Source organism: Rhinopithecus bieti, unplaced genomic scaffold (assembly GCF_001698545.2).
Source record: "Rhinopithecus bieti isolate Rb0 unplaced genomic scaffold, ASM169854v2 scaffold_12049, whole genome shotgun sequence".
In the NCBI taxonomy this organism is placed as follows: Eukaryota; Metazoa; Chordata; class Mammalia; order Primates; family Cercopithecidae; genus Rhinopithecus; species Rhinopithecus bieti.
Window position 1 is genome coordinate 3,367,006 of NW_016807278.1, and position 25,743 is coordinate 3,392,748.

The window sequence follows — 25,743 nt, forward strand, 5'->3', positions numbered from 1 at the left end:
GGGGAAGAGGCAAAGATAGTGTAAGTACAGTCATTTTCTAGGTAAAAGGGTGTGACATTGAGAGAGTGCATGTCTAATAGCCTCCAATTTCTCTGTGGAGGAGCAGGTCCACTGTGGGGACCTCCCTCTGGGGAGGGCAGAGGCAGGGGAGGTTGGGGGGCTAGGAGGATGGTGAGGGTGTGGAGTGGAGCTGCCATCTGGTGCTGAGCTTCCTGGGATTGGGACTGTGGCTCTGTGGCAACCTCATCTGTATGGCAGTGTGATCTTTTTTTTCTCCAACAGCACCATAATCTGGCTATCAGTGCAGGGAGAGTAGATAATTTGATTAATTTGGAGTGCTATATTGCGTTTTAGAGAAGGTGAGGTAGGAAGACAATAGATGGGGTTTGTGAGAGCCCAGTTGATATACTCCACCATGGGGCCTAGGCTTTGTAGGGAAGTAACGAAAACTGGGAGGAGCTGATGGATCCAGAAAAAAAGGAGAATTGAGGAGCTGGGGAACTCAATGGAGTAGAAAAGCTGGTATTGAGTTAATGGAGTGAGAAAGCCCAAAGGGTGGAATGTTGGGATCAGAAAGCAGGAATCCTGGAAGTGAAGATGGTAGCAGCGGAGGGGCTTGGGGTGCTGAGAAGATTAAAGGTGTAGACCTGGGAGCGTCGCTGGAGTGCAGGTGGAGAGTGCTGGAGCTGAGGACATCAAGGCTGTATAAAGTTAGGGCATTGATGGGTCATGCTCCTGAACAAGGAGATTTTCCATAGTGATGCAAGACAGAATGAAGAGGAGGACTAACATCAAAACCCTTAGACTCTGAAAGAACGATTGAGAAGCAGACAGTGATGAGAAGGATTAAACAGTGGGAGATCAGGCAGTGGTGCTTCCAGAGAGGTGGACTATTGCCAGAGTGTGGAAGAATGACAGCGTTCACGTGGCAACACAGAGCTAGAACATCCGTCTCTCCTCGCGGCTCCATGTTATGTTGGGCACAAGATGACGCACAGGACTCTCAGAGGACGAGGATGCAGGGAGTTAACTTCCAGAACGCACTGTGGAAGAGAGAGGGAGTAAGGTGGCTGGGAGTAGGATAGGCCAGAGTGAAATTGGAAATCTTATTATTTTCACCTCTGGGGGAAAAAAAAACAACTGTGAGACAGGTAGAACCATTATTTTATTTTTTGGAATTATTATTTTGAGCCCTATTTTAGAAATGAGAAAAATTGCCAAAGAACTGGAAGGCCCTGCCCTTGAGTTAGCAATAGATCCAAGACTCATACCTGGGCCCCTTGGCTTGAGGCCACCCAGGGGTTAACCCTAGGGAGGAGCAGCTCTAGCAGGGGTGGCTCCCTTGCAGATAGAGCAGGAAGGAGGAGACTGGGGACCTAGGTCAGCTACTCTTTCTGCCCCTAGGCAACTCGCACACCCCGCAAAGCTGTCGCCTTTGGCAAGCGCTCACACTCCATGAAGCGGAACCCCAATGCACCTGTCACCAAGGCGGGCTGGCTCTTCAAACAGGTGAGGCCACACTGCTGTTCTGGCCACTGTAGCTTCCACCTTCTCCTCATAGAATGAGGATTCCTCTGTGCTTATGACAGTCCATGTATTTTTTTGGTATGTCCTCCTGCTGTCTCTGTGAATGAGTCTCCTAATTTTATAAAGGCTCAGAGAAACTGAGTATCTTCCCAAAGTCACACAGAAAAATTTGTGTCAAACTTGGGAACCCAGCCCGGTGTCCTGATGGGCAGATGCAATGACCTTGAAACATGCTGAGTCCCCAACCCCGTGGGAACAACCCACTAGCTCCCCAGCAGGTCCTGCTTATTATGGTGGGGGGTAGGGGTGTCTCCTGAAAGTCTAGGGTTCACAGATTGGCACCAGATTGGCCTTGCCGCTATCCCTGCCTGCCCTTCCACTCACTCATTCTGTCCATCTCTTGCCCCTGTTATCCTCCCCAGGGGAGGCACTGAATGACAGAACTGGAAGGTCATAGGCAATAATCTAATGTCAGTTCCTTGCATCTGAGGTCTCCAGGTGTTGCTGCCGTGCATTAACAGCAGAGCCACAGCTAGGGCCACGATGTCCTTATAATTGACATGGTGCCCTTTTCCCTGCATTCCACCTCCTCTTCCACATCCAGCCTGCAGCCCTCACATCTGTCTCTCCCATGTCCCGCAGGCCAGCTCCGGGGTTAAGCAGTGGAACAAGCGCTGGTTCGTCCTGGTGGATCGCTGCCTCTTCTACTATAAAGGTGAGCTTGGCCCTTGGACTGGCAGGGATGGCAGGAAGCCAGGACCCACCACTCTTTCTCATTCTGCCATATCTCCAAGCTTGGCTTTGGATGGGCACCGGCAGGGCAGTTCTCCTCACTGTGGTCCTGGCACCAGTGGCAGCAGGATAAAAACAAAGCTCACTTGTTCATTCACACACTCACTCACTCATTCAGTTCACATTCAACAATGCTTGCTAGGTTTCAGGCAGAGTTCCAGCGATACACTGGGTGAACAAGGTGGTCATATGGCTGGTAAAATCCTGGAGGAATGGGGAGAGAGGACAAGGACAAAGAGGAGGAGGTCACTAGTCACTACTAGTAGGTCACCTACTAATTGGAGCTTGTGTGTGGCCTTTCCTCCTGTCCCACTGGAATGCACAGTCCCATCTGTGAAGGCAGAAACTTTTGTCAGTGTTGGTCACTGCTGTATCCACAGCACCCAAAACGCTGCCTGCAATTTAGTTGGTGCTCAGTCAATACTGAATGAGTGAACATAATATCCTCTGGCTTCACCTTCTCTGCTGACCCCAACACCCTTTCCCTACTCTCTATTTTTAAAAGTTGTGCCAAGGCAGGCTGAGGGCACCAGCAAGGGTTGAGGTCAGTGATGGTGGCGCCATGTGGATGCAGGGGAGGAAATGGTTGTGAGGGATGAGAGGAGAGAGGGTACAATTGTTATGAAGCAGGAGAGGCTCTTTCCTTCACTCCCTCGGCCCAGCAAGGCACAGCCCTGATTTCCAGGCCTCCTGGGAGCAATTCAGTGAATCATTAACTTTGGGAAACAAAGTTTGTACCCAGTGACCCTGCAGAGCACTGCTGTCCCTGGTTGCTGTATTGCAGCCACCTGAACCCCAGGAGGGAAAACAGGAAGGGACTGAGCATACAGAGTCCAGTCCCAGAAAAAAGCCCAAGACTCAGGGAGAGGAATCTGCCCAGGCCCAGGACCCAGATGCTGAGCCTCCGGGATATCAGGCCACAATGGAGCCAGAGTGGGAATGAAACTGGGAGGAAAACGGGGGTCTCTGCAGAGGAGAGTCTTTGGGAAGCAGTGGGGGTAGAACCTCAAAGAGCTGAGAACCCAAAGGCTCAGGACACACCAAAATGGAGGTCACTGTTCACCAAGAGATGGACTCAGGACTCACCTAAATGCTGGCCTGGACTCTGCCAGGCAGGGGCTCCATCTCTGGAGGACAAGAGCCTCAGTTCTCCTGAAGGCAGCCCTGGGGTCCAACCCTGAGTGCCTCCTACTACTCTGGTTTACCCCTTCCTCTAGGTACCATGCTGGGGTCCAAATAGAGAAGCTGATCTGTGGGCCAAGTATTGTGTAGATGTGATGAGTAAGAGGAGAAGCAGGGCTTGAGGAGTTTATAACCCTACAGAGGTTTCTTCTGAACCCTAGCCGAAGGCTTTTCAGAGTCCTCAGCCTGGGGAACAAAGAGCGATCCCAGGGAAGTGGGGAGGGCCTTGCCATGGTCTCATAATTGTCCCCGCACTGTCCCACAGAGCACTCCCCGCCCTTTCTTACCTCCTGCTGACAGCGGGGGGCCCAGCTGGCCAATCCATCAGGCTCCTTTGGAGATCCGGGATGAATTATGTAATAGCTGGACTGTTAGCCCTCTCCTCCCTGGGAGGAGAGGGCCAGAGCGCTCCAGGCAGGGGTGCCTTTTGCTATGGAGACATAGAACCTCAGCGGGGATCTGCACCCGGAAAGGGCAAAGCAGGCTCTGAGTGCCAGGGAGAACCTTAGAAAGAGTGACCCAGAGGCACCAGAGAGCGGAAGGTGGGACAGTCCACTCTACAATGATCTGTCCCATCACCTTGTTATATATGTCACTGGTGGGATGGCCTCGTTTAGCAAGGCAGGATAGATAGGAGAGTGGTCAACAATGCTAGCTTTGGAGTTCACTTTTTGTGTTTGAAGACCGATTTTATCACTTGTTGCTTAAGTAACCTTGGATAAATCATCTAACCTCTTTGTGTCTCAGCTTCCTTACCTATAAAATAAGGGTAATAATAAAGGTAATAATAGTACCTCTTTATGGGTTTGTTGGGAGGATTAAATCTATTAAGGCATTTCACTTAGAACAGTGCCTGAGCTTCCAAATATCAGCAGTTATTTCTTTGTTTATTTGTGCACTAGAATGCGAATTCCCTTAGGGTAGGCACTACTTCTCTCTTATTCACCTCTGCAGTCCCAGTGTCTGGAACAGCATCTCCAGGGCCATCACACTCCCTAACTCCAGGGGGTGCCCTTTCGGAGCATGTGTGGTGGCCCTGAGTGCCTGACAAATAGGAGGTGAACAATAAATATGTATTGATATTATCAGGGAGGGGCAATGCACTCCTCCCCACCCCTGGCGTGTGCGCGCGCACACACACACACACACACACACACACACCCTTCTTGTGCCTCTCTCCCTGACAGATGAGAAGGAAGAGAGTATCCTGGGCAGCATCCCCCTCCTGAGCTTCCGGGTAGCCGCAGTGCAGCCCTCAGACAACATCAGCCGGAAACACACGTTTAAGGTCAGTTGGTCTTCCCCTCCCAGGGCAGTTGGGGGAGGGAGGACTGCTCTTCTACAGCCTATGGGAATGGAGAAGGGCCAAGAGCCGTCACCCTAAGGAACCCCAGGTGGTGATGGTGGTAGCAGTGGTGGTGGGTGGAGGAGGGGGAGCAGTAATGGCCCCTAGACTCAGCACAGTCTCTTGTAAGGCTAGAGCAAGGCTATGCTGGGACCTTCCTCCTCTCTTGGGGGTTGGGTGGGCAATTCTCCCGAGAGTGGGCCAGTAGAGATGTGTTTCAGCAGCACCACAATTGTTACTGGGACAGGAATAGTTATGTTCTGAGTCCGTGGACCTTTTGCCCAGTGCCTGCCCCTGGGAAATCCCTCTGGGCAGAGGCTGGAGCTGTGGCTGGTGGCTCCTGAGACCTTTTCTGGAAAGGCTTCCTCCCCACCATGGTTTCAGGAAACTGGACCTACCTCCAAGTAAAACTTACTCAAATTTCAGCCTTTAGCGAATATTAGGAGTTGAGTTTCATTCCACAAGAGCTGCACATCTCATGAAGAAACCATTTGAGAGAACAAGTGCACAGGAAAATGGGCCTTTCCTGCCTGCTCAATATCACTGCCTTGAACCCCTGGGGAGCCACCCGTTAAAGATGTGCCTGCAGCTGGCTCATCCTAGGCCAGTGTTTTTCCACATTTAAAATTCATGACCCATCAAAACTATAAAATCTCATGCCCTTTTGTATTTTATGATGCAAAAATCATAGGTTCCTTTTCATTTTTCAAATATAAAATTATAATATCAACTACACATTGTCTGGCTACAAAGCCCTCTCTGCCCTAATTGACAGTTGCTGTCCAAGACCCTTCAAAGCTATGATGTTAGATGATGGGACCCGTAGGTCACTCCTTGAGCTTCCAGAGCCTTAGAAGAAGGGACTCTGTCCCTTCCTGTCCTTCAGGCTCCAGTCACCTGGCCAAGGAAAAAGGCTGGGCAGCATGCACAGGACCCGCTACAGGGATCAAGGAAGGACTTATTTGGCACATAATTAGTTTCCAGCCTCCTGGGGTCTTGTATGCCAGAGGTGTGAAGAGAATGAACAATTAATAAAACTCTGACTCCAGGGAGCCAGTTCTAGCTGGGGAAATAGGAACAGGCTGTTTAACCAACAACAAGTAGTCCTGTTATACACAGACACACACACACACCCACACACACAATCAAACAGCCTGTCTCACCCTCCCCACCAGACCTGTGCAGAGACACAGACATGCTCCAGCTCGGAGCTCTGCCAGCAGCAGGCATGAGATAAACATCCCCGAGTGACTGACACACTCCCCCCACCACAGATCCCAGATATCACCTCTCTGCCCACCAGCTCCTCGCCTCCTTCCCCTTCACTGCACTGCCTCTTTCAAACCTGACTCCGAGGGCTGTGCTCAGTGGTCCACAAAGGGTTCTGATTGTGGCTATTCCACGGCCCTTCCCCAGGGAAGGGAGGGGAGCTGAGACAGATGGGAGGCTTGTCCTGTTGTGGCCACTGAGCAAAGCTCTTGGATGGTTAAGAATGAGCCAGGAACTGTTCCTGCCCAGGCTACCGCTGAATGCCTTAACTTCTTCCTAACTCGGCCCCACAGAGGCTCCGAGGGCTTTGCCCCGCTGGGACAGCTCCCTCAATTCTCTGGCCCCCTTTCATAGTTCCAGGCCAGCGCCCCTGCCCGCTCCCCATCAATGGCCCTGCCTTTTCCCAGGCCCTCTGCCTTCCCCTGTCACAGCACTTGTCCCTGTGCCTCTGCTCTTTCCTTGTTTCCCGCGGCATGTTTTGTCCCCCAGCGTGACTGTCAGCTCTTCAAGTGCAAGAGCCTGTCTTTGCCTTCCTTGTGACTGGTGCCCCCAGCGAGTTCCGCACACACAGGCTGCTCCCTGGATGCTCACTGAATTGATGAATTCATTTGCTGTCCACTCCCACCCACCCCAGGACACACCCATGAGCCCTGCCTGTGTGTCTCCTCTCTACAATAACCCTGTGTTCTCCACCCAGAGGACTTGCTTGGGCCTCTGGTCTCTCTACCCCCCATTCGTCGCAAGTTTCAGCTGCCCTCTTCTTGAGGCTTCACTGGCTTTTTGTCAACACCTCCCCTGCCCTCTCCCACACCTGCCCCAAGCTCTGCCCACATGCTAAGTCCTCTGCTGGAGGTTGAGGACCAGAGGAAGGAGGCCCACCCTTGCCTCTTGCTGGGTAATGGTTCCTGTCAGAAAGAAATTGAGGGCTGGGGACAGGTGGAGGCGAGGTGGGACCAGCTGCAACTGAGGAACCTTTGAGCATTTAGAGGGTGTGGTTTTGACATCACCGCTCAGGGGAGCCCTGAGGCTATCTCGACCCCCAGAGACCCAGGATTTAGGGCTCGAGGGGTCAGAGGCTGGAGTAAGGCTCACATCCGAGACTCTGAATCACCGCTAGATGTCCCCTGTTGAGTGGGCTAAGTCAAGCTACTGAGGATCTCACTGGGAAGTATGCTGAGGTCCCAGAAAGAATTTAGTCCCGTGGCCCCTTTTCCTTGTGGCCTAAGAACTTTGAATTTCATGAGGCAGACCCTTTTCCCATGAAATAGATGCATCAGTGAAGGCCAGAGCAAAACCACAACTTGTCTGCAGTTACAGAGCTGGTCGGGAGCAGAGCCAGGCTTAGCGCTGCGATTCCGTGACTCATTCTCCACCACCAGCCTGAATTTCCCTGGTGCAAGCTCTCCACTCCCAACCCCTTGGTAGGCAGAACTGGGCATTGCTGGGTGCTGCCATTCCCAGGGGAGACACAGAGTAGAAGGGGACAACCTGAATATCCCCCCTTCCCTGTGCTCCTCACCATTTCCTGCCACGTCGTCTTCTGTCTCTCCCTCTGGTGTTTGGTTGACCTGTTCTCTGCTTCTCCTCCTTCTGACCGCGTGAGGACCCCTCCTCTGGACAGGAGCTCTCTTCTGGGTTCCCGCCCGCAGTACCTGCTCACAGCCGCCAACTAGGTAGTGTGCCCCGTCTGTATGCCAGTGTCTGCTTTGCATGCCCACAGAGAGGGGCTTGGCTGTCTCTCCACATGGAAGAGACAGTGCTAGCTTCTCAGCAGTGAAAAGCTGGGGCTAAGATTGGCATGTGCTCAGGGGTCCTCTCTCCCAGACACGGGGTCATTGCCTTTGAAATCAAACATGGAATTTGCTGGGGAAGTGGGTGTGATCATTGTCCCTCCTGCTTTAATTACGCCAGGTGGGGCAAGTAGGCTGACCTGGTTATTGGGCTGCCTAATGGTGCCCAGAGAGCCAGCCAAGGTGGATACCTGGGTACCAGCTGGAGCCCTCGGGGTAGCTGCAAGCTGCCCTCCACACCTTGCTCCTGAGCTCCACAAGGGGAAGAGCCCCAGGTACAGGGAATGGCCCAACTGACTGCCCATTCTGTGGGTGTTGGTGTCTTCTCCCAACAGGTGACTGTGTGCTGGGTGGATGAGGCCAAGGCCAGCTCCACGCACTGCCTCTCCCCACAGGCCGAGCATGCCGGGGTCCGCACATACTTCTTCAGTGCCGAGAGCCCCGAGGAGCAAGAGGCCTGGATCCAGGCCATGGGGGAGGCTGCTCGAGTACAGATCCCTCCAGCCCAGAAGTCAGTGCCCCAAGCTGTGCGGCACAGGTGAGTGCCAGGGAATTGAGTGTGGGGATGCAGGAAGAATTAAGAGGGGAATGGAAGACACACCCAGCTCTGGGTCATTGCTAATCCCAGTGTGCCTGCTTGAAGCCCTGGAGGATGTGTGAGCTGACTCCTTGCATCCAGGCGGGAGGCCTGGCTGAGTGATTTCAGAGCCTGAAGTCTCTCTTCCCCTAGCCAGCTCCTCCTCTTCTCTCTGAGCTGGGGGAGGCCAAGAGAAAAGCCAGGTTCCATTGGGGCCTGGCCAGGAGCCAGAGGTCAGTGTCATTTGCTGGTTTTTCTCAGCTGTGTGTGTTAAGCATACCGCCTTTGGAGGAAAATAAACTCAGGTTTGAATCACACCTTGTCCACTTGGCTGCAGCGTGACCTCAGTGCAAGGAACTCACCCTCTTTGAACCCGAGGTTCCTCTGCTCAAAAACCAGCAAACATAACTCTACCTCATAGGGTTGTCGTGAGGCCTACACAGAGTGCATGTAAAACACTCGACATGCAGTAAACTCTTAACATATGGCCGCTCCCATCGCCCGCCGTCACCCACGTTCTCAGCGTCTGTCTCTCCCTTAGCTGGGTGTGGAGTCTTGAGTTAGGTGCTAAGGGGGATCCAGGAGAAGGGTAGACTCCAAGTCCATTCACATATCTTAGAAATGTTTACCAAACAATGTTTCAACAAGGATGCTTGAATGTGTGGAGTTTGGGAAGCTCTAGGGGGAAAATTGTCATAAATTTCCATCTTCGCTTCAACCAAGGGGCATACTTCCAAGAGTTCATTCATTCATTTCACAAATACTTACTGTAAACATAAATAGTGTAAGGCACTGTAGTGGGTGCTAGGAACACAGGGGAACAAAGTCTGCCACGTTCCTACCCTTGTGGGGCCTGTATTCTGATGGAAAGTCAGTCCTGGAAGAAATGTGTTTTGGAGAAGGGAACTAGCGTGTTTATGTGCTTGTGAGTTTCAAAGCAGAAACTTCTGCTCCTGCGGCCCGCCATGTTTTATCTCACAGCAGTGCTAGGAGGGGAGATATTATTATACCCATTCTGCTGATGAGGAGCCCAAGACTCTTGGCAGTTAAGTACCTTTCTATAGGAAAGACAGGTGCCCCATCACAAGCCTTTGTCGCTGGAGTATCAAGGGCAGTTACTGATAAGAGTGCAAACCCAGTTTGGGGAGCTGGGTCAGGGACAGATTGCAGAGAGGACCAACACTGGGTGAGGTTAGTCATGCCATAGCTTGAAGGCTGGGCTCAAAGCAGACTGGCAGAGGGGAGTGGGGTGGAGAATGACCTGCAGAGAAGATGTTGGGGGCAGAGTTAACACAGCAGGTGTGGGTAGGGGCAGATTAGGTTGTATAATAATTTCCCAGGCTGGATTGAGAAGATGAAGCAGTGAGACTTAAGAAGCAGAACAGGAATTCATAGAATCCTGGTTCCATTGCCACTTCCCTGCCCATCCTTCCCCACTCCTCTTCTCCTTCCCAGTCTGGCACCCCCTGCCCCACTCCATGCTGGGCTAGAGTCACTGACAGCATCTCCTTTGGCATCCAGCAGCCATGAGAAGCCAGACTCGGAGAACATCCCACCCAGCAAGCACCACCAGCAGCCGCCCCACAACAGCCTCCCCAAGCCTGAGCCAGAGGCCAAGACTCGAGGGGAGGGTGATGGCCGAGGCTGTGAAAAGGCAGAGAGAAGGCCAGAGAGGCCAGAAGTCAAGAAAGAGCCTCTGGTGAAAGCCAATGGCCTCCCAGCTGGACCGGAGCCAGCCTCAGAGCCAGGCAGCCCTTACCCTGAGGGCCCAAGGGTGCCAAGGGGTGGGGAACAGCCTGCCCAGCCCAATGGCTGGCAGTACCACTCCCCAAGCCGGCCAGGGAGCACAGCTTTCCCGCCTCAGGACGGAGAGACTGGGGGACACCGGCGGAGCTTCCCGCCACGCACCAACCCCGACAAAATTGCCCAGCGCAAGAGCTCCATGAACCAGCTTCAGCAGTGGGTGAACCTGCGCCGGGGAGTACCCCCACCTGAAGATCTTCGGAGGTGAGGCATGCCGGTGGCTGGGGTGGGGCTGATATGGTGTTATGGCTAGAACGTGGGAGTGGGGTCATAGCCCATGAGGCATCCCCTGTTGGAAACCTAGAAGCAGGCTGAATTGGGAAACCAAATCCCATGCTTCTGGCTTGCCCGAATCCTTCCTGCCCCATGGCTCCACCATTAGAGTCTGGCTGCTGTCCCTGATTCTTGGTTTCTCTGTCTGCTTCCTTCAGAAGAAGGGACAGAGCACCTCAGTGCCTCTCCATGGCATGCTGGGGAGCCCAGAACACAGCAGGCTTTGGGAGGAGGCCTGAAGTTGTTATAGTCAGACATCCATCCAAGCTATGGGCCCTCCTACAACATCCTCTCCTCCAGTGCTCCACCCACTTGAGACTCACTAACTGCCAGACCAACTCACTCCATTTTTGAACAGCTCTAATTGTTTTAAAGCCATGATTTATATGAAGTTAAAAAACAAAACCAAGTAGCTCATTGGTCCCAACACGGCCCTCTATGACCATTTACTCCTTTATCCAATGACTGGCTTTGAAATATCTGGGGACATGTATTGGGCCCAGTAGTGTCCCTCAGGGCAAATGGGGCTGCAGGCTCCTTCCCTGGGGATTTGGGCAGCTCCAGGGACTGCAGGCCACAGCTTCAGGAAGGCCATGGGGCCGGGGAGGAACCTGCCCTCTAGTGGCCTGAGCAGCTGCGCATTGTTGGTGGTCTTGTGCCTGGGAGTATCAGGCCTGCTCTGGGGAGAATCATTTGGGATGAGTCTCAAGAAACTACTGGTTCAGTCCCTGACAAGATCATACAATCAGAAAGCAGGGCATGATGGCTCACACCTGTGGTCCCAGCTACTACTCTACAGGTGGACATGGGAGGATTGCTTGAGCCCAGGAGTTCAAGGCTGCAGTGAGCCATGATGGCCCCACTGCACTCCAGGCTGGTGACAGAATGGACCTCATCTCTAAAATAATATAAAATAGATCAGGACGCTGCCCTTTCATCCCTTCTGTGTTGCCCTCCTTCAGGTGCCTGGTAGACTTTCTTCTATTTACCTCTCTCAGAAAAGATCTGATAAACTGGTTCATGCTGAGATGGAGATGGCTGATAAGGCTTCACGTTTCTTCCTAGGGATATGTCATTTTAAAGAGACAAAGATTGAAGCTCTGAATGGTGCAGTGTCCAGCCTTGGGGAGCTGGTTGAGGAAGGGGGCTGTGAGGACAGGAGTCTTTCCGTCACCTCTGGAATAAACTTCAGCCCCTATGTACCTATTCAAGCACCTTGCTCTAGGCTGGGGGACCTGGAGGTAGGGCTGGGGTGGGTGGAAGGGTGCCCGTGTTATCTGCTTTCCTTACAATATCCCCTCTCTCTCAGTCCCTCTAGATTCTACCCTGTGTCTCGCAGGGTCCCTGAGTACTACGGCCCCTACTCCTCCCAGTACCCTGATGATTACCAGTACTACCCGCCAGGGGTGCGGCCAGAGAGCATCTGCTCCATGCCGGCCTATGATCGGATCAGCCCGCCCTGGGCCCTGGAGGACAAACGCCATGCCTTCCGCAATGGGGGTGGCCCTGCCTACCAGCTGCGAGAGTGGAAGGAGGCTGCCAGCTACGGGCGGCAGGATGGCACCGTCTGGATCCCAAGCCCCTCCCGGCAGCCAGTCTATTATGATGAGCTGGATGCTGCCTCTAGCTCCCTGCGCCGCCTGTCCCTGCAGCCCCGCTCCCACTCTGTGCCCCGCTCACCCAGCCAGGGCTCCTACAGCCGTGCCCGCATTTACTCCCCTGTCCGCTCACCCAGTGCCCGTTTTGAGCGACTGCCACCTCGCAGCGAGGACATCTATGCTGACCCTGCTGCCTATGTGATGAGGCGATCCATCAGCTCCCCCAAGGTGAGCCACCAGCCTGCCCTTCCTTCCTCATTCCCTGAGATCCCCAGAAGCCTAAGACAATCTACTGGGAAAAGGCAGAGATGTGGGAGCATCTGGGCCACGGGGCCACTGGGCTGTGTGTCCACAGGACCAGCAGTGTTGCCCAGGGGAGCCCCTGGCCTGTGGTTCTGTCTGTAGTAGAGCTGTCTTGGGGATGGCTTTGCCTCTTGAGTGGGAACATTGCTTTCTGTACATGCCCCCAGGTTGTGCCAGAAATTGTGCCGTCATGTAAGAGGGCAGAGAGGGTTCTGTCTTTTCAAATCTTGAGGACCTAGACAGATCATTGCACGGGGGGCTGCTGTCCATTTCAGTTTGGGATCTGCTCTGGGACTGAACACAAACACCTCTAACCTTGAGCTTCAGCTGGTGGGGAACTCCGTGTCCCAGCCAGACCCCTCACCTCTGTGATCCCTTTCTCTTCCAGTATGATTACCTGGGAGACAGGCGGCCAGTCCCTGCAGGACTGTTCCCCTACAACTACCCACCATCCCCCACGGTCCACGATAAGATGGTACGTCCTTTCTCCCCTCCACCTGCCTCAGGGCCTCCCCACACCATGCTCCACCCAGGGTGGAGCTAAACTGGGGCGGACTCCAGGGACGCTCTGTGCCTAGTGCCTGGCCTGGCTGGTTTTTAGCAGCCTCTGGATACCTCCTCCCTCCCAGTCAGGACTCTAGCCCCAGTATCAAGTTTGGTGCCAGTAACCCCTTCTCCTCTGTGACACAGGCCGTGGAGGAGGGATGAGATCTGGGAGCATGTAATATCCTGGTCCCTCTCCTCTCCAGCATGCAGGAGAAGGGGCCTAGGCAGGAAAAATCGGCCAGAGCTCCTAACAAGAAGCAAGGTTTTCTAAACTTTTTCCCCTGAAGCATAGTTATTTAACGTTTGTCCTTTGTCTGGAATGCCACTTTTGGGGAGAGAGACAAGCAATATGATTGAGGAAGAAAAAATTTTCTGAATTGCATCTCCTCCTTTTTCTCTGCCTCTTTCTACTCGTGTCTCTCCCTGGAATTTGTTCTCCTGAGAACTTTTGCCACCACCTAGACACCTAGATGAGATGCTCTGCTTGGGAGGGTTGGGGAGGACCACTGGCACCAACAGGCAGAATCCTTGTCCAGAAAGCCTGTTGCTGACTCGTTTCCCTAACAGTACCAGGAGGCCAGGGTGGAGGAGGGCTGGGCAGGCTGGAGGCCAGGCGGCGGCTCCTTCCCCTCTCTGTCTGATTCTCACTCTGCCAGTGTCCACAGTGTATAAGTCTTACCCACAGCAAACACACACACCCAGAAACAACCAATTTTTCCAGAAAACTCAGAAACAGCTGCTAACAAGTGCTGCCTAAACTGCTCTGATGACACTCACCTCTCCCAGGGAGGCCTAGGCAGACCTAGGAGAGATGGCAGTGGGGCCTGAGTGTACCCCTCCTCTCCTTGGAGTGTCCAGTAGAGAACTATTTTGCCTGCCCACATCCTCAACCCCTCCCTTCCTGAGAACTCCTCAAGGGCAGAGGGAGAAGCCTCTCCTTGTCCTTGTCGCTAACTCTTAACTGCTTTGCTTCTTTTTTTATTGTTTTCTTTTGTGTGTTCCTGTTTGTTTGTGTTGCTGTTTGGCCTCTGGGCCTCGGGCTCCGGGTAGGATGAACTTTTAGATCTTCAGTTGCAAAGAAACCTAGAGTATTTGGATCAGCAGGTAGGCAGAGCTGGTGCCCCTACCATCCCACTGCCTTACTGTCACATCTCCACTCCTCCCCACCTCCTCATCTTCCAGCCATTTGACAACCTTTGTTGGTGCAAGCAGGACACAACAAAGTGGCTTATGTTTTGGTTTGCGCCTACACACCCCTTCTCTTCAAAGCCCTTTAGGACAGCTGGGAGTTTCCTGGGGAAAGAAGCATAATAAGTAGGCACATGAATAATTAATGCCACCTCTTATTTCTCCAGTGCTCAGCTCAGATGGAACAGCCCCCAGGGGGCAGGTGGGAATTTGCATTTTTGCTGGCGAGAGGAGAGAGTCGCAGAGTCCAGGGAGCTCTAGGCTGGGCCTAAAATGCTAGGGATTTAGTTCCGCCTGAATCTGGGAAATCATCGTATCATATTTTACAGGTTGTTGTTAAACTCCATAATTGGTAAACTGAGGCCTACGGACCCTCCCTAGGATGATTTTTAAAGTAATATTCGCTCAGTGTATTCGTTAGTTCCTCCAAAAGCCCTTTTGCGTACACAGCTTGTGCGTTCCTGAGAATTCAGTGCAAACAGAGGGAGTATTATCAACCCAGTTTTACAGGTGAGCAAACTGAAGAGGCAGTGAGTGTTCCATGAGCTGCAAGCAGTTGGCTGCCTGGTCTCTACTCCAGGGCTCTAACCCTTTCTTGTCTTTTAAGCTAAGGGAGCTGTGAGGCTGAGTTTAGACAGGCTGGGGGTCGATATGCTGGGTATTTATATAAGCACATACTCTTAAGTTCAGATCTGTGCTACAAACCACGACCTAGAAGTACACACTGTCCTGTGGAGGCAGCCTGGGGAGTGGAAATACTACTACTAATAACAACAACAGCTACAATAATTGGATGCCTGCTCCGTGCCCCATACTATTCTAAGCATTTGTCAGATCTCTAACTCATTTAATTTTCATTACAACCCTGTAAAGTGGATGCTGTTATTACCCCCATTTTACAGGCGAGGAAACTAAAGCACAGAGAGGTTGAATAACGTGCCAAGAACACACAGCCAGTGAACAGCTGAGCTTGGAATGTGACTCCAAGCTTTTGACCCAGTTTACAGCTGAGGAAACATCTAATGTGTGACAAAGCTGCTGTCAAACCTCATTAGGATGAGTTCATACTCTTAAAGTTACAGAAAAAAAACCATAAATTTGAAATCAGATGCTATAGCTGCAACTGTTGGTTCTTCTAGTCACAAGCCGTGTGACCCATCTCACTGGGGCTTCATGTCGATGTCGCAATTCGATTTTGTAATCGGCCTCAGGCACTAGGAAGCAGCAATGTCCACAGTTCAATAAGTAGGGATGGCTCCTGGCCCTGGAGGCCATTGCATTCCAGCTCTGAAAGCAGCTTATTGTGTCACACCATGAGCATTCTGGGCCATGTGGGAGCAGATCCCAGGATTCCAACTCGGAGCAGGGACGGGAGGCCCAGGATCCTGCTGATGGGAAGCAAGATCCGAAGTGCCTTGCAGGGGTGAGGAGCGGGGCTCAGGGCCCACCCGCCTCCAGGTTCCCGAGCAAGCTGCCCTCCCTGTCGCCCATGTGATTGGCTTTCTACTCCATCCACAATGCCCTGTTGTCATAGCATTCAGTGCAGACAGCAGGGTCCCTTCTTGGGGGCTTTTGCTCTCACAGAGGGTCTGGCCCATTAGGCTGGGGGCTTCAGAAATAGCCTTCCAGAGGACTCCCTCATGGATAAAGGGTATTATTCTGTTTTTTTTTTTTTTTTTTTTTTGAGATAGGATCTCACTCTGTTGCCTAGGCTAGAGTATAGTGGCATAATCATAGCTCACTGCAACCTCCACCTCCCAGGCTCAAGCGATCCTCCCACCTCAGCCTCGTGAGCAGCTAGGACTACAGACAGGTGTGCAGCCACCACACCTGGCTAATTGAAAAAATTTTTTTTTGTAGAGATGGGTGCCCCACTGTGTTGGCCAGGCTGGTCTCAAACTCCCAGCCTCAAGCAGTCCTCTCACCTCTGCCTCTCAAAGTGCTAGGATTATAGGCATGAGCCTCTGTACCTGGCCAAGGGTAATACTCTCAAAAGGCAGTCTTGTAGATGAGAAGAGTCCAGGACATAGTCAGACACTGCTGCTCTAGTTCTAGCTCTGCCATTTACAAAGAATTTTTTTTTTTTTTTAATCTTGGAAATGTCACTTAGTCTCTCTGGGTCTTTGTTTTCTCAATCATAAAATGGGCATTGTAGAACCTGCCCTTTCCTTTCAACCTCACAGATGTATTGGGAGAATCAAGCGGGGGTGCATATGGGAGCTCTTTGTCAGGCATTGGCAGGGAGTGACAATCACCACTTGCTGCTATGATTATTTTGTTTTCCCAAACACAAAATATCAATAAGCACTCCTTACCATGTGTGAGGCACTGGGTTAGGTGGTTTCTTACAAAATCCAACATTTTGGAGAGACAGAAGGTAGCACACAAGAATCCTCCTAGAGGTAAGACCCACCTGGGCTGAAAGATCCCCAAAGCCGCAGCACAGGCAGGAGCAGGCCAGGATGAAAACACTCCTGCTCACTTCCTCTCCTGCTCTAGATCCGCTTGTTGGGGAAGGAATGAGATACACACAGTTTACTGTGCAGGGATGGCTCCCAGCCCTCAAGGCCCTTGCATTACAGGGCTAAACAGGTAGAAAAATCTGTTCCTAGGAAAGCCTTTTGAAATGCCGCAGACCCTGCAAATGGGGTGGTCGGTGCCCTTGCCCTGCCTACAACATGGAGAAGCAAGGCTGTATTTGGGCAGCTGCCTAAAAGGGGTAAGAGGAAGAAAGGACAGTGTGGGTGCAACTGAGATTGGAGAGATGATGGAAAAATCACAGGGGACCCTTGGAACAGGAACCCCAGATAATCTTCCCTAATGTGTCTCTTTCCTCCTTTCCTCATTCACTTTCCCTTCCAGAAAGCTTTCCCTGCACGTCCCCCTCTGTCTTCTGCTGCCTTCCCCTGTAGAACAATGGAGTTAAAGGGACACAGCCAAGGACATTCCCTGATATCCTCACTTGTTGGTCCTTTCCCATTGGAACCAGTGGGGGAAATGATGGCATTTCGGGTTGATTTGTTGGCCTGCCCTTTCTCCCACCCCTCCTTTCCCTTCCTCTTCCTCCTCATCCCCTCCCTTCTTCCATTTCTCTCTCTTTAAATTGGCAAATAGTCTTTCCACCCCCATGTTCCTAAGGATTCTTGAAATAGAAAGAATGTGTTGGAGAGCCCAGTGTCCCTTTAACGTGGCTCGCTTGTTTTGGCCTCCTTGTTTGCTCCCTAGCATCATCTGAGATCCTCATGGATGCTGCCAGCCCAGCTCTGGAAACCGTGTTTAGCACTTTCTGTACTAGAGCCAAGGGTGGGCAGGGGCAGGGGCAGGGAGAGGAGCCAGGCCTTGGTATCTGTGGCGGCCCATCCAAAGACCAGGTCCTAGATTTTCTTTTTTGGTTGTTTCACTTAGATCAACTTTGGGGAGATCCGTCTTCCAATTGCCTCTATGGTCTTTGTCCAAAGTTGTGTGAGAAATGAGATCAGGGCAGGGAGATGACAACCGTGGCCAATGCGGATGGGACCCACAACAACCAGGCACCCTGGGGAAGAATCACCAGGCTGGGGCCTCTGCAGTGCCTCCAGCAAGGTCCCAGTGGCCTCCCGGACCCTTCCGTGGCCTTTCTGCAAGGACAGCTTCAGTGCTGGTCCTGAAACAGAGGTCACAAGGGGTGAGCAAGCTCAGGATGCTGGGGGAGCTGCCCTCCCCTGTTTCCTGGGAAACAAGCACAGGTGGGTGAGGGGGAGATACCTACATGTGGGTCGGAGTGTGAATCGTCCATTCCTTCCTCTGCTGCAGATGAGTGAGAGTGAGACTCTCATCAGTATGGTGAACCGCATGGTGGAAAACTCCTCCCCCAGGTCCCAACTCTTCATGCAAGTAAGACCTCTGCCTGGCAGCATGGTCCCTGCCAATGCCATTTCAGCTGCTTGTGCATGGTCGAGTTGCCCGTCTAGGATGAGGCTCACGTCACCAACCCGCTCATCTGCCTGGAGACAGGCTTGGCCTGGTCTTCCTTCCTTAATTCCACTATGTCACCTCCATTCTTCACTTTCATGGGTAAACCCAAAGCCCATTTCCCAAACCATCAAAATAGCCAGCACCAACATCTCATGCCATGCTGGGGATCGCAACTCTGCTCTTCAATGTTCTGATTTCGATTTTGTATTTGTAATATATTGACAGATGTTACTGGGGTTAAAGGCATGAAGGGTGTAATGGAACCATCTAATGTCAAAAGTGTATAGAATGTGCTGTGGTCACCAGATGTGGCGTCCAGGCCAGGCAGCATTTGCTGGACCCAGAGACACTTCTGGATTCTTGACAGTTTTGGTTTAGACACAAGCCCTGTGACTGGTGTTCAGTCTACTAGGGCAATAGTTTTCAACTGTTCCCAATGCTCATTCCGACAATTCTCCCATGTCATCCCCATCGACAGCCACGGAGTTCACTGATGTTCTCATGGTGGTTACCAACAAGCCATTGGGAGCTGCACACCCTGCAGTCCCTCTTAGCAGCAGATCCTAGTGCTTGGGGGAGAGGAAATACAGAGCATGACTCAAGCAGAGTTCTGATCTCTTCGGAGTCAGCCTAAGACAACTGGGATGGGGTTAGGCTGGGCCATCCCAGGCTTCCAGCCAGGGGATGAAGAATGAACTCAGGTCCCTGGACCAGAAACCATCAGAGGTGATGGACCACGGTCTCTGGCAGGAGCAGAGCGGGATTGTGATGTCAGCTTCCTATCCCTGCATACTCTCATCCTGCCCCTGCTGCAGTAACCGGCCTCATGTTCCTGCAGGTCCCTCCGTACCCAGAAGTGTTCCGGGACAGCCTCCATACCTACAAGTTAAATGAACAAGACACAGATGTAAGAGCAGCGCCCCCTGCTCCCTCCCTCCACTCCAGCCTCCCACTGCTGTCCTCTGCGGGGGCTGTCTCTCCATCCATCTCTCTCCTTCTGGTGGCTCTTCATACCTTTGATTCATGTCTTCTCTCACCACAACAAGATTCTGCCTACCTCCTCCTCATCCCCCTTCTTTTCTGATCTACCACCTACTCACCCTTCCCTCCCATGCTGGCTGTATCCGTTTTTCCACTGAGCGCTCGGCCCTTTTGCCTACAGCAGTGAGATCTGCTTGTAACACGAATGCTGACTTTGTTGGGAGATAGATCAGTCTATTCTGTGCCCAGCATGACATTAGTCCCTACAGGTAACTAGAAAGGAGAATGTGGCTGTGCCCCTGCCCTCAGGGAGCTTCAGGGCAGTGGGAGACGCCAGGTAGCAGCAAGAAGTGACAACACAGTATTCATGTCGTGAAGGGGAGCCATAATAGGTTCTGCCAGGTGCAGGGAAGTGAGGCCGTGTGGGCTGAAGGTCAGGGACAAAACAAGTAGCACGTGAGTTGGACCTTGAAGTTAAAAGGCCCAGAGGGTAAAATCTGGCTCAGTAGAAAGGAGCAAAAGCAGGTATTTGAGGAATGGCATGAATAAAGGTGTGGACTAGGAAAGCACAAGCCCTCTTTCTGGCCCCACCTGTCTGCTCCCCATCACCACTGGCCCTGCTTGGGAGTGGATCTGCCCAGTGAGACTGGGAGAGGTTCCTTCCTGAAAGGACTAGACCTCAGAGGGAGGGTCAGCCATCCTGAGACTTTGGAGGCAAGAGGGAAGAACAGGATCTTGAGAGAGAAGGGAGAAGGTTCTGTGGGATTGAGGGACAGTTTCTATTGCTCACTGCTTTTCTAAGACTGCTTGTTCTGACACCCGGCCCGCCACTTCAGTCCAGCCTAGGAGGTGAGGTCACATCATCTCCTCCGTCCTTCGTGAATGGCAACCCTTGGAAGGATGGGGGTGCCAGAGCTTAACACTTGGCTCTCAGCCCTCTTAACCCAACTGACTTCCTCAGAGAGTAAGCATACCTCCCCTCCCAAGATGAAGACCCATCTTCTTGTTCTCAGGAGCCACCAAGGGCAAGGTGAAGGCCTTTCTCGGCAGGAGAAAGGAGAGGGTATCCAGAGGCCAGGCCCTATAACTCCCAGGTCCCCACCAAACTGTGTCCTTCATCCCCTTCTTTCTCCCTCTCCTTCCCCACTCTCTGGGACCCTAGAAGCTGCTGGGAAAATTGTGTGAGCAGAACAAGGTGGTGAGGGAGCAGGACCGGCTGGTGCAGCAGCTCCGAGCTGAGAAGGTGAGAAGCTGGGGGTGGCTTTAAGCTGGGGCAGATGGGTGAGGCTGGCTTGGAGAAGGTTGTGGGCTGCTGTCTCCATCCTGACTAAGATGACAAAGCAAGGACAGCCTCCACTCAACTCCCTGTTGAACCTCTAAGGTCTCAGGCCTCTGCTGTTCAATCCTAGAGAGGAGCTGTCAGGGCTGCTCATGTCATTCCCCTGCCTTTCTTCAGGAGAGCCTGGAAAGTGCCTTGATGGGGACCCACCAGGAGCTGGAGATGTTTGGAAGCCAGCCCGCCTACCCAGAAAAGCTGCGGCACAAAAAGGATTCTCTGCAGAACCAGCTCATCAACATCCGTGTGGAGCTATCTCAGGCGACCACGGTAACCCAGGGAGCAGGATTTATGCACCCCACCTGATCAGCACTAGGCAGGAGGGCAACCACCTCCCAGCTTGTGCTGTCCTAGTCCAGTTTTCCTCAGAGGACAAAAGCTGAGTCCTCCCGTGCAGAGGGACATAAACAAAGACCTCAACATTGCTCTGCAAATAAATAGCAAGTCAACCAGACTGCTCATTCTAGTCTCCACTGAGGAGATGAGCTTATTTCCCACAAGCTATACCTGTACCTGGATTTCTTTGGGACAGCATGAAGTTGTGAGTTACTTATTTCCTTGGCTATGTTAACACCTCTGCTGCCCAATTCTGTCTTCTCCCTCGGAGAAGCAAAGCACTGACAAAAAAGCTGCTGCCAGCCGGCCGTGGTGGCTCACGCCTGTAATCCCAGCACTTTGGGAGGCCAAGGCGGGCGGATCACCTGAGGTCGAGAGTTTGAGACCAGCCTGACTAACATGGAGAAACTCCGTCTCTACTGAAAATACAAAATTAGCTGGTCATGGTGGCACATGCCTGTAGTCCCAGATACTCAAGAGGCTGAGGCAGGAGAATCGCTTGAGCCCAAAAGGCGGAGGTTGCTGTGAGCCAAGATGGCACCACTGCACTCCAGCCTGGGCAACAAGAGTGAAACTCCATCTAAAGAAAAAAAAAAAAAAAAAAAGGCTGCTGCCTTGGTCACTACTTCCCAGCAGGTAAAGGCAGACCTTCCGGCACGGACTGCTTGGAGAATGTCTCCAAGAAGCAGCAGCTAAAGCCCCGTGAAAGTGTGGCTCAGAAAGGAGGGAGCTCGCTAACCTCCGGATAACAAATATCCTCCTTCAGGCTCTTTTCTCTTTGCCCTCCACTTAAAAAAAAAATTTTTTTTTTAAAGGACAGGGTCTCACTCTGTCGCCCAGGCTGGAGTGCAGTGGTGGAAACACAGCTCACTGCAGTCTCCATCTCCAGGGTTCAAGTGATCCTCCTGCCTCAGCCCCCAAATCTCCAGGACTACAGGGGCGTACCACCATGCCCAGCTAACTTTTGTAATTTGTAGAGATGGGGTCTTGTCATTTTCCCCAGGCTATGCCCTCTAGTTTTTATCCCCTAATCTGGGGAGAATAGGAGGGTATGGAAGTGATATCATCCCTCTCTATTTTCTCTTTATTTCAGTTGGTGGTGGGATGGGCTGTTACATCTCTTGTAAGGCTAGTGTTTGGCTGTCACCAGAATGTCTCAGCCTGGTGCCCCTCTCTTTTGGTCCCTCCATGCCCTCTTCCCCAGATCTTTGGGCCTCTGGTACCCTGGCCCCAGTGCCCGTTTCAGGATAAGGAGGAATCCCTTGGTGATGGCGGCTTTCTCAGTGAACACCTCTTACCCCCACAGGCCCTGACGAACAGCACCATAGAGTATGAGCACCTCGAGTCTGAGGTCTCTGCCCTGCACGATGACCTCTGGGAGCAGCTCAATTTGGACACCCAGGTGAAGAAGGGCCCCTGAGCTGGCAGGGATTGGGATGTGACTAAAGATGAGGAGTTGGCCTCGAGACAAAAGCAAAGGTTCAGGTCACTGATAACAGACTCTAAGTTTCAGGATGAAGATAATGGGACACTTTAGGTTCATCTCACAGGGGAAGGAGCTAAAGCTGAAGCTTGGGAGACTTCAGTTAGACACAAGGTGTTTTATGATTGAAAGGATTTTTTTTTCTCTTGGGAAGGGGTCTTGGCTCTGTTGCTCAGGTTGGAGTGCAGTGGTGCAAGCACAGCTCCCTGCAGCCTTGACTGCCCTGGGTTCAAGCAATCCTCCCACCTTAGCCTCCTGAGTAGCTAGGACCATCATGAACCACCATGCCCGGCTAGTTTTTTTTATTTTTTATAGAGACAGGGTCTCCCTATGTTGACCAGGCTGGTCTCTAACTCCTGAGCTCAAGTGGTCCTCCTGCCTCAGCCTCCCAAAGTGCTGGGATTATAGGCATGAGCCACTGTGCCCAGCAGGATTTAAAAACAGACATGTAAATATAAATAACTCAGGCACTAGAAGAGTGGGCGGTAGGAATTTCTAGATAGGAAAGAGGCTTTTCTTCCTGGGATGGGTTAGAAACAGTCTGCCCGGAGGCAGGAGGATTGACCTGATGGTCTTGGGGAGTTCTTGTTCTTTTCTTCCCTCTACCTTTTCTTCACCCAGGCCCTGCCTCTTCTCTAGCTAGTTTGCGAGCCCTGTCTCTCTGATGCAGTTAACAACTGGTTTCCCCTATTTTCTTCTGTTTCACTCCTGGTAATGCCACTCACCACCCTTACCTTGCAGCTGGTTAGGTAGGATGAAGACCCACCTGGTCCAGAGGACCCAAATACCACAATGTCCCATGGCCAAGCCTCACTTGAAGCACAGACATTTTAGGAGGGGGGATAGGGTTGTGGTCAAGGGCACTAACCTTCGAGTCCAAATAGACCCATATTTAGATGATGGCCATGCTGCTTACTAAATAGATGGCCTTGGGTGTGAGTCTCTTCATCTCTGAAGAGGGGACAGCTGCTGCCCTTATCTCCTAGAGTCGTGCAGCCGAAAAGAGTTAGCACTGTATATGCAAAGTGCTTGGCATAGTGCCTGGTGCTGAGGGATGCTAAATAAATGGGAGGTCTTACCTTTTAGAGTGTCAACTGTAATTGAATTCATGACTCCTCAGGCATACGCTGGGAGTGGGTGTTAGAAAAGGGCTGTTTGGATGTGAAGAAAAGCAGTAAAATGGAAGCTCTTGCCCCACGAAAACCAGGATACCATAAAGTGTTCACTTAGATGGGCATTCACTCACAAACCAGCCACGATTCCCCCGGGGGAACTCAGAAGGGTGCGTCCTCAGTCTTGGTTCAGAGACTCAGGCAATTCTGGGGTGCCATCTCCCAGAGGCTGAAGACAGAGGCAGCCCATGGGAAAGATGACTGCTGGAGGGGCGTGTGTGTGTGTGTGTGTGTGTGTGTGTGTGTACAGGGTGCCTGCCTCCTGCTGGCCCAAAGGGATGTGGGTTCCGAGGGGTCTGGGCTGAGGGAAACTCCTTGTGGCCATTTCCTTTGATTCACTGTGTGGCTGCTTCAGAATGAGGTGCTGAACCGGCAAATCCAAAAGGAGATCTGGAGGATCCAGGACGTGATGGAGGGGCTGAGGAAGAACAACCCCTCCCGGGGCACGGACACTGCCAAGCACAGAGGTGGGTGCCTCCTGTGCCAGCCTCCTAGGCTGCCTGCCTCACCAGGAGTGCTCCAGTATTTCTGGCCTCCATCCCACTCCTGCCAGCTCACACTGTGTTCAGGGCCAGGCAGGGCCTTCTTGGGACGTCAGAATCTTCCCCTGGGTTCTAGGGCGGTAGGTAGGGCTCCTTTACCCCTGACAGAATAGACTAAGTAGACAACTCAGAGACACTGTTGACCCTGACACTCTAAAGTCCTCCCCCAAAAAAAGGTCAAAAGCACCTAAGCCTCCCCAACCCCCAAGCACATGGGCCCACTCGTGACCTGTGACCCCTACATTAGTTTTCCTTGAGCCCTGGGACCTCAGACTGGCTTTCCTTGACACCTCAGGGACAACAGTATCATTTTCATCTATCATCTTCCCCACCCAGCACACCTCTCAACAGTCAGCCTGTGGTCCCAGAACCTGTAATGAGTCCCTTTGGCAGGCCCAGGTGGCCCTGAGACACTAAGTCTGCCCTCCCACATCCCTGGATCTGGCTTCTCCCTGCCACCTCCACTCACAGTGCCCATCTATCTACCCACCAGGCTGCACCCCTCCTCCATTGCTCACCCGTCCCCTTCTGTTTCCCCCAAGGAGGACTTGGCCCCTCAGCTACCTACAGCTCCAACAGCCCGGCCAGCCCCCTCAGCTCTGCCAGCCTCACCAGCCCCCTGAGCCCCTTTTCACTGGTGTCGGGCTCTCAGGGGTCCCCCACCAAGCCTGGCTCCAACGAGGTAAGTTGAGAAATGCAGTAGAAGGTAGGTGGGGGGGGAGGACCAGATCCTCATTTGTCTGAAATTATACAACTTCTGTGCCCATCTCTTCCCCACAGGCCTCCAGCCCTAGTGCTGGAGCTCTTTATTTAAGGAGGTCATTCTCACACCCCATTCTGTGAGCTTCTCTCCAGGTTTCCCCTTTACCTGTTCTCATCTCCATCTGTCATCTTTAGCTCCCTTTCAGTGAAGCCTATTCCTGGGCACCAGGATGGATAGGAGACAGCATGAAGTTGGATAGGAGACAGCACGCATTTCACAAGAATTTAAATCCAGGATGATGCCAGGATAGCAACAGGGTGAAAAGTCAGTGTGGGGAGCAGTTTCCTAGTCAGTCAATCAGCAAGTGTTTTCTGGGGCTCAACCGTGGGCATTGGGGTGCCATGAGGCCCTTTTAGAAAGATACACACATGGCCAGGCATGGTGGCTCATGCCTATAATCCCAGCATTTTGGGAGGCCAAGGCAGGTGGATCACGAGGTCAGCAGATAGAGACCATCCTGGCCAACATGGTGAAACCCTATCTCTACCGAAAAAAAAAAAAAAAAATGCAAAAAATACAAAAATTAGCTGAGCGTGGTGGCGCATGCCTGTAGTCCCAGCTACTCAGGAGGCTGAGGCAGGAGAATTGCTTGAACCCAGGAGGCAGAGGTTTCAGTGAGCCAAGATCGCACCGCTGCACTTCAGCCTGGTGACAGAGTGAGACTCCGTCTCAAAAAATAATAATAAAAAAATAAAAGAAAGAGGCTGGGTGTGGTGGCTCATGCCTGTAATCCCAGCACTTTGGGAGGCCAAGGCAGGCAGATCACGAGATCAGGAAATCAAGACCATCCTGGCTAACATGGTGAAACCCTGTCTCTACTAAAAAATATAAAAAATTAGCCGGGCGTGGTGGTGGGCACCTGTAGTCCCGGCTACTTGGGAGGCTGAGGCAGGAGAATGGCATGAACCTGGGAGGTGGAGCTTGCAGTGAGCGGAGATCGCGCCACTGCACTCCAGCCTGGGTGACAGAACAAGACTCCGTCT

General features: G+C 52.3%; 1 protein-coding gene across 21 annotated transcripts in view; it reads left to right on the forward strand.

Annotated features, from left to right (window-relative positions):
- PLEKHA6 (pleckstrin homology domain containing A6) overlaps window positions 1-25,743 on the forward strand; it is a 161,028-nt gene that overhangs the window by 109,903 nt on the left and 25,382 nt on the right. For 8 of the 21 annotated variants that reach the window (XM_017881037.1, XM_017881030.1, XM_017881031.1 and 5 more), the window contains 15 exons: window positions 1,405-1,509; window positions 2,170-2,242; window positions 4,689-4,789; window positions 8,241-8,443; window positions 10,004-10,489; window positions 11,868-12,384; window positions 12,848-12,934; window positions 14,056-14,109; window positions 17,986-18,066; window positions 18,986-19,054; window positions 20,291-20,371; window positions 20,585-20,734; window positions 22,107-22,202; window positions 23,811-23,922; window positions 24,540-24,679. In XM_017881037.1, coding sequence (XP_017736526.1) covers window positions 1,405-1,509; window positions 2,170-2,242; window positions 4,689-4,789; window positions 8,241-8,443; window positions 10,004-10,489; window positions 11,868-12,384; window positions 12,848-12,934; window positions 14,056-14,109; window positions 17,986-18,066; window positions 18,986-19,054; window positions 20,291-20,371; window positions 20,585-20,734; window positions 22,107-22,202; window positions 23,811-23,922; window positions 24,540-24,679 — 2,355 coding nt within the window. The other 13 variants (XM_017881049.1, XM_017881050.1, XM_017881032.1 and 10 more) reach the window with 12 other exon arrangements.